This window comes from Geospiza fortis, unplaced genomic scaffold (assembly GCF_000277835.1).
Source record: "Geospiza fortis unplaced genomic scaffold, GeoFor_1.0 scaffold171, whole genome shotgun sequence".
NCBI classification, from domain to species: Eukaryota; Metazoa; Chordata; class Aves; order Passeriformes; family Thraupidae; genus Geospiza; species Geospiza fortis.
In genome coordinates, this window is record NW_005054313.1 from 3,046,790 (window position 1) to 3,055,675 (window position 8,886).

At 38.8% G+C, this 8,886-nt stretch overlaps 1 protein-coding gene across 3 annotated transcripts in view; it reads right to left on the bottom strand.

Annotated features, from left to right (window-relative positions):
* PDE8A (phosphodiesterase 8A) overlaps positions 1–8,886 on the bottom strand; it is a 139,082-nt gene that overhangs the window by 104,676 nt on the left and 25,520 nt on the right. For 2 of the 3 annotated variants that reach the window (XM_031055979.1, XM_005419617.2), the window contains exon 1: positions 8,172–8,843. The exons of the other annotated variant lie outside the window; for it this stretch is intronic. In XM_031055979.1, the coding sequence (XP_030911839.1) occupies positions 8,172–8,432 (261 nt within the window). In that variant the 5' untranslated portion in view covers positions 8,433–8,843. Of the gene's footprint in view, positions 1–8,171; positions 8,844–8,886 lie in introns of those variants that run through there. 3 annotated transcript variants of the gene reach the window in all.

Below are 8,886 nucleotides of genomic sequence, written 5' to 3' on the forward strand. Positions count from 1 at the left end.
TATTTGAAAATAACACTTTGCTTTGGTTTGAAAAATAAAAAACAGATATCTTGCCAGCAATCCCAGTGCCATCCACACTTCAGTACAAGCTCTGGATTCCAGTATTTATGGACCTACACTCTGATACTCATCCTGTGCTGACATATTTATCTTTGAGTTAAAGCTCATGGAAAAGCGCAGTTTTTTACCAGGCAGTTAAACTGTGTGCAGGACACATCACTTCTGCTTCAAGTTACCAGAGTATTAGGTGTGGCTGTCCTCAATCATTTGCGGAATTTCTCACCAAACTTATGAAAAGTTATGAAGGAAGGGGGAAAAAAAAAATCAAACCCGACCAAAAAAAAAAAAAAAAAAAAACCCGAACAAAACAACCAAAAAAAAACCTTAAAATTGGAAGGAAAAGCAGACAGTATTCAAAAAAGAACACACATCTGCAAATTAATCATCTCAGCTCAACACTGATTTTGACCTGCCTACATATCCCATAGACATGTTTGTGCATTTAAACCCGGAATTAAAAGCACTGCTGTAAAACAGAGCTCTGCACCTCAGTGTCAGAAGAGCCACAACCCTGATAACTCACAGGAACATCTTTCTGATGATGCAAAAGTGTAGCTACTCCTAAATACAGGAAGATTGCTCTCAATGCAGATCAAGGTTCTCTCACTGTGCTTTCATTAACAAACTAGCTTAGGGTTTTTTTCAAAGAAAATTCTTACAAAGAAGGCTTACTTTGCCAATCACTTACTGAAGCTGTTTTTCTGCTTAAATTTTATTAGAGATAACATAACCTCAGACTCAAAGGCAGAAGAGGATAGTAAATGTGTAACTTTAAAAATAAGTTGTCTTTTAGTGGCAAATGAGATGGGGCCTCGTCAAGTTTCCACCACATCCCAGCAGGGAGCTAAAGGTCACTGCTAACTCAAAGTGAAAACAATGGGAAGTAGAGGATGCCATTCTTTCATATTTGTCCAGTGATTCTGTGTTTTCTTTGCATGGATTTACTTAGGAAACTGGGAAGTCTAAAACACAATGAAAAGATTTCAATGTCACCATTTTCCATGTAACAAGACCAATAATCTATTCTTGTCACTTTATAAAATGTTTGATTTACAAAGCAAAATACATCTTCCCTGAAAAAGGCATATAAAATGTTTGGTTTCCTATGCAACTTTCAAATTAACATGCAAAATAACTCTGCTTTTGCCAAAAAAAAAGTGAGTTCTCATTTCCAACAAAGAAACAGACAGGCCTTAAATATGTTAAAATATTATTTAACAAACAGACTAATATATATCCTGATTTTTAAAAATCTTTGAAATAGTATCAGTTTCGTTCACTCAGAAATGAAAGACCCATCTGGCCAACAAAGAGATTTTCTTTACACCAATAAAAATATGTTATCCCAATTTCTCAGGATCTACTGCTCAAAAACTGTCTATCAGACAATAAAGTGGCAGAACCAAAAGCCACATTTCCTGCCACTCCAAGCAAGGGTGGGAATCCTTATTTGAGTCCCCCATGCTGGAATCAGTCTTCTTCATGAGCAACATTTTATTCCCAAAACTGCTTTTAAATCTTGAATATTCCTTTTTCTCTAGCTCTTCTGCTATGCAAGGACATTAACTCTCTACATATATCTGCAGACTTCCTTTGAACACTGAAAACACTATCAAAAGCCATCTCAGATTGTCTACCACATTCAAAACAGATATAACCTAATGTATGTCAACACATTTCCATGTCAAAAAGCAGGTTCCAGCTCTTTTCCTTTCTCCTGGAACAAAGCCATACATGTGGGAGCTGGCTTACACAATGCTAAGCCTTTCACTTTATGTAGAGTGACAGAGTTACAGATTTTACAAGAAACAGAAGAAAAGGGCCTGGGAGTTTGATGTGAGGCCAACAGTACAACCCATGGCAAAAGAGAACGGTCTGGAAGAATGCACAAATTAGAGACTCTGCTGTTTAACTCCACAGCAAGTGTAACACCATCATTTATTACATTTTGGCCCTAAAGGGGGTATCAAGAAAGAACCTAAAAGGGGCTGAATGCCGAAATCTTTTTGCAAAGCAGAGGACTTAAACATCCCTTCCTCAGTGCCTTTGAAACTTAAAAATCTGACTCTGGGCAATAAAACTATTTAGTATGTCATGCACATTAAAGCTATTCAATTTGTATCTTGTCATCCTGTGCCAATTCAAATTACAGTTATATGATGATACCTAATTATTTTACCCAAAAAGCAGATAGCAATGTGTAGAATGCCACAAGACCAAGCCAATTCCTACTGAACCTCCACTGGATGAATGGGTCTTATATATAAAAACACTGAAATTCACATGGAAAACTGAGCTTGGGACATTGCTAACAATGTTTTAATTCCATCCATGGCTGGTAAAGCAATTTACAGTGTGGGCATATCATATCCACATACACCACCAAAACAGAACACAATGCTAAATTGTTCTCCTACACGTGCAGGTGCTTCTGTGGCCCCCTTATAAAATGACAATGTAAATCTTGTATTGAAACTATTTCACCTTGAGGCCACTCTGCTCATTATCATATTTGCTTTAAGCTTCTTTCACTTTTTACTGAGAACTATAAAACTTTAGCTGTCCATATCTCAAAATACTTATTTCTTCTTTGAGGACTCATTTGAAAGCCAGTTGAGATTCCAACTGCTCAAAAAGTGGAATATTTTCAGTGTATTGTTACTGTTGCTTAAGTAAGCCAATTCTGGAGTCCTTTCTCAATGTGACAGCCAAGAGAGGTGAACAAATGTTCATATAATACTAAAACAAAACAGCTATTTATCACTGTTGGTAGTGGCGACTACTGGATATAACAATTTCCATGGATGTTAAAAATAATTCTCACTCAAATACCTCTCCCTTTCTTGACATGGACATTTACTTGAACATGAGGAACAAATATTAAAGCATGCAAAATGGAAAGCAAAACAGTTTCCAAACAATATTTTTTTCTTAGATTCAAATGAACCATGAACAACTTTCTTAATAAGATATTCTCCATTGTCACATAGATTGTAAGCATCCTCTAATCTACAATTCATTGAATAGAAGTATTTGCAAGTGGGTGTAACCATTTTGTACCTTTAATTTATACTTAAACTTAGCATTTTGAATGTAAAATCTGAATTGCTGGTATATTAAATAGCAAGGCAAAGCTGTTAACTTGCATTGGAATTTCACACCACATGTAATATTGGGAATGGTAAAAACTCATTAATACATCACCTCCTGTTATTCTGCCTGGCTTATAAGTACACTCTACAAGTAGAAAATTTCTCACTGTAAATGTACTTACACTTCAATCTGAGCCATACAATTAAGAATACAAAAGGTACAACGCAGTAAGAAAAATATCTAGAACTGCAGAAATAAAGGCTTGGTTTTAATACTTCCTCTATTGACAGATTCAGGTGACAGAAAAGGAAAAGCTTAGTGCTTAACTACATAAAATGGCCAGGGAAAAGACAGAGCAAACTCAGACAGCAGCACTGAAAACAACAGAAAAGGCACAAGAATTTTCAGCTGAGTTTCAGTGAAGTTTTTACCAACAGTAAATACTCCAAAAATTCGGGGTCTAACCTTGCTCATCTCAGGCACACCAAGAATTGCCCTCAGAAGCAGTGACACATTTTCCATGAGTTGGTTTGCATGACAAGAAGAGGTACCAATAATAATGCTTTGAAAATTGAAACCACAGCTTATGCTGTCTTTGTAGTGTAGCCATCTATATAATGTGAGTGATTTATAGTTTGGGTTTTTTCCAATTTACATAACAAACAACAGGAAACTTAAAAAGATAAAAATTAGACCTAAATACAAGCCCAGTTCACATGTTACTACACCACTTCATAAAATTTAAAAATTAGACTCTCATCCCCTGGAGAAAGGATTCATGCCTTACAACAACAGCATTAAAAGTATCAGTCTGAAAGTCTGGAGCCCTAAAGACTGAGAAAAGTTCATGAATGTCAGCGTGGGAAGGATCTTCTCAGTGCAAGCAAGGATCTCTGTACAGGAGAGCTGACGTCAGTGGAAGTGGGAGGGAAATGGGGATGGGAAATGATTGAGGACAGTTTCAGTGGGAACAGGGAGGATTCAGGAGAGGGTGGATGGCCTCAGTGGAAGCATGGACAGAAAGTGTGGGAGTATCAAAGGGAGGGAGTGCTCGTGTGTTCCGAGGGAAAGGAATTACCAGACAGGGAGGAAAAGAGCAGACAGCTTAATGGACTAAATAACGTGCTGCTAACTGCTGAAATGAGATCCACTCCAGCACTGCAGGTGCCATATAGCACACAGCCTATGCAGAATTATGCAACATGGGCTTGCAGTGACTGCAAAATTCACAGGCAATTTCAGGGCTTGAATGCAGAAAACTTATTGGATGTAGGGGCATGGATTTAAACTGGCTGCCCCACATCAGCTGATAAATCAAAAGACTATTTCACATTCTGTCCTTCTGACTTGGGAGTCATTCTAATTTCAAACAAATGAAGTGTGGATTTACTCTCTGATCCCCTTGCACCCAAATGCACATATTTCTGTATTAAATGTACCAACAGGGACAGTTCCTCAAGGAAACAGGAAGGAAATCTTACATACGTAAAAGAATGACAGAGCAAAATCAAGGTGTTACAGTGTATATTAATGTGCTGGAGAAAAGCCACACACACAGAGGATGTTGGGATAGCATATGATTATGAATATGCCAGCCATTTCTAAATAAACACCCAAGAAGTCCTTATGCCTTTCAGCATTTACTCCACTTATGTTATGGATTAAACAGTTATTATTCTAACTATGTTTAAGCAGGTTTCTATAAATCCAAGTACCTTTATCACAAATGCAACTACAAAAATATCTGACAACCATAACTAATATATATGAAAAGGACAAACTGTCACAATTTTGAGTCCACTTCCCTGAGATTTTTAGAGTTAAAAATCAGGGAAACTCCTCTTTGCAAAAGTACTGGCTAAATGTAATTTGACATTCTTTTATGTAGCACTGGATAATCAAAGCTCAGTCCTTGCATCCAAGTCCTGCTCATCTTTCACTAGTACAGGGTTTAATCTGCAGAGGCAATACATTGAAAATTAAGGGAAGAGTTTCCATGGCTGGTTCACTGTTTAAATATGGCACTTAATCCAAGACGTTCATAATTGTCAAATAAAAGCCACATATGAAAATATTAATTAAGGAGGGAGATACAGGCACCATGACCTAAAAGAGGATTTCCATTTCTCACATACTGTCACCACATTCATACACAACAGAAATAGGTATTACAGCATTTACCTCTGCTCACACACACTTTCAGGATTATTCTGCAAATTTGGGTGGATTAATTTAGGGCTCCCCATACTAGAAAAGAACATGTCAGCTTTTTAGCTACAGTTTATAAATTGTTGCAAATCACAAAATACAGTATGCTCACACCACCCATCCAGAAATTAACTGCTATTTGGCCAGGAGAAAGATATAACAAGAAACACAAAACCAGAGTAAGTTAAGGGCTAGTTAGCAACAGATATAATGCCATTTAACTAACATGGGACTTTTTTTTCTTTTTGTTACATTTTCTGACTTGAAAAACATGCAATATAGCTAGCAAACTGATTCAGTAATAGTAATATAATAGGAAATATTATTGCACTATTAAAACTATACATGTTTTAATGAACTTAACACCAATGCTGGCCAAGGTGAAAACGTGAAATTTACACACAGGCGAAGTTTTGTTCATAGCTCTAACACAGCATTCTGTTGGCTTTAATTTGAGAATATACAACAAATTAAAGCACCCTGAAACCAAGTGAAAACGTCATTCAGGCAGATTACTGGCGATTCACACAAATTCTGGGTGCCACCACCAGTGCCCAAAGCACACCAGGTTTGTAGCATTTTGTGTTTGTGTGAAGGAATCCCCCCAGGGCCATAAAGAGTGTACTACACACTCTGAGAAATAGCAATGGTTCTTAGTAGCACCCGAACTCTCTCAGCTCTTCCTCAAGTCAAAAATCCTTTTAAATGCAAAACAGCACAACATCCTGCCCAATGCTCCTTTTGCCTTCAGGAATTGCAGGCTCCTGCACATTGTTTTCAGTTTTCTCACACTTTCTTTCTTTCTTTCCAAACAACTTCACTGGGCTGTGAGAACTGCTCTGCAGTGATCCCTCACTCCAGCAGAATCTCTGAGACAGCACCGTTATCTAGCACTGCAAATCTGGTCGTACTACACACGATAATGATAAATGCAGAGAAAGAAATACCATGCTGCCTGACAGCTCTAAAGATTATTACAGGGTTTTGCACATGAAAATAATGTAGATGTGATGTGTCCAACAGATTTTGTATTCAACTGATCACAAACAGAACACCATTTTCATTTCTCAGAACCCATCTTTCACAGAACTGTGCTAAAGAGTGATGACAGGGGCAGAAAATGTGACTGAGTGACAAAAATCTGAGTGGCTGTCAATGAGATGACAGCATGCATACAAACCAACAGCAACCTATGGAGTCTGGCTGAATTATCCAAGCCTAGTAACAAAAATTTGTACAAAGTTCTTGAAGGTGAACAACAAAATTTAACTAAATTAAGACTGCTTCCCACACATGCTTCTGGAAACAGGTTTGAGGGATTTTTTCCCCTTAAACAATCACACAATACAAATTCACAGAACAAAAATTTTAAGACTACTTTTGATTCAGGTTTTGTACCATTCAATTATAATCACTATTACAAATTCAGCTAGCAAAACAACTGTCAGGACTGAGATGACAGCTGAAGCTTGCTCAGTGTGGCTGCTGTGTTAAACACGCCGTGAGCTCATCTATCGCGTGTGAACAGGACCGTAAAGTTCATTTCCTGTGCAGTGCTGTTAACACAGAAATTGAGTTTAGGACACCACCATTCAGCTTCATGTTCTTAGTTAAGTATTGCTAATTCCTCACCAGCTCACTACTCCCAAAGTGTCTGCTAATTTTTAAGACTTTTTAAACTATGAAACTTATTAAAGTATGACCAAAGATTGTCAAATCTGAAGGAAAACAATCAAAGAAAATCACCCACATAATTGAAGTAAATTATTCCAGGTCAATACTCTAGAAGTTGTCTTAATAAGCAAGTAAAAGCCCTAAGAAAACAACAAATCATTAGAGTTTCTGCCAGTCTGAAATACACTTGACATTCAGCTAGATCTCACTTGCATCTCAAGTCTGTATCTTATATTTACAACATGTGTATCTCAGTTCTTATCACAGCAACCAGAACAGATCAACCATGTTATATAATATCCCCAGGGCTGCTACAATGTGATTTTTCTTACATTTGCAACTACTCAATTTTACAAAATAAAAAACAGTTTCAAAAAAAAAAAAAAGCAAAGATATAATCCAAACCTATAACATTAGGAGCTAAAGTACAACTCATAAATAAACAGATAAAAAGCAAACAGACAAACAAGCCCTCTAAACCTCTAACTGTCTCACTTCCAAGAAAATAATCGCAAATCACAATTTTCTTCAGTATGTGTCTGTCAACTCCAAACAGTCTTGTGAGTCTTGTGTTGTGCCTCTAAAGTATGGGTGCAAACACACGGGAAAAAAACCGCAAAAAAATTCCCTATTTGCAGCAACAGACAAGGTCAACAAGTTGTTAACATAAATCAGTACCCAGAGCAAAACACGCTGCCGTTCTCCCTTCAACTCTCCAAATGGAAGAGGTATGAAAAGCGATCAGCCCAGCTCGCAGACCGCTCCAGACCGCGATCTGCCCCCGTTTCCAGCGGGGACAAGCACGGAGAGCCACGCGGGACGGCCCGGCACCAGCGCGGGGCTCCGCGCATCCCCCGCACGGCGCGGCCCCACCGCGCCCCAGCGGACCCGGCTCCAGCCATCCACGAGGACAATTAACACCGCTCTCCTTCCCAGAATTAGGAAAACTCATTTTGCGGAGTGAAGAAAGAGGCTTGGGTACCTCTACAAAGTCGCCAGGACACTGATTAGTTTATAAACGAAAGTAAAGCCCAAGCCAGGAAAAGCCCCCGCACAGCGGCCGGGAGAGTCCTTGGGCTGAACCAGCCAGCTCCTGTTCTGAGAGAAACAGTGCTCGTGTTTAGCACCCTTTTTACCTTAACATTGGATCTGCCGGTCTGGGCCTCTGCCTCCATGCTCTGGCTGTTCTCCCTCTTGTCTTTCTTAGAGGAATTAGTCCTCGCCTCATAAGTGGATGTGTTGTAGCATTTAATGAATAATCCTGGGACGGGGTTGCCTTGCTGCTGTTGAGACATGGTTGTGTTGGTCTGGTGAGGGAAATTGTACTCCTCAGACTCATTGCTACTGTGACAGATCACTCTGCTGTCAGAGAGGTTGGTGCTTGGAACACAGCCCATGCTTTGTGGCCACCTGGGGAATACTTCTAAACTGTATATATATATACGTGTATATATATATATATATATATCTTTCCTTCCCGTTGATATTTTCCCCCTGCTTAATTTTTAAAGTTAACAGGTTGAATCTCTCTCCTGCGTCTCCGCTACACTCTGAAGCATTGCCATCGGTCCCTTCTACACCACCAGAAACGTGTCTGTTCTCCTCGTCCTCCAGGAAACAGGTCCTTTTAGCTCAATCTCAGCAGTGGGCTGGGGAGCTGGAGGGGAGGGAAGGGGGAAATCAAGAACCGGTCGACTCCGTATTTTCACAGATTATTATTAATTTGTCTAAGCCATCTGAGAATCTTGGTAACGTTTTCTTTCCTTCTTGTAAAAGCAGGGAAAAAAAAGAGGAGAAAAAAAGGCAAAAACAACAACAACAAAAAAAAAGGCAAAAATAACAAAAAAAAAA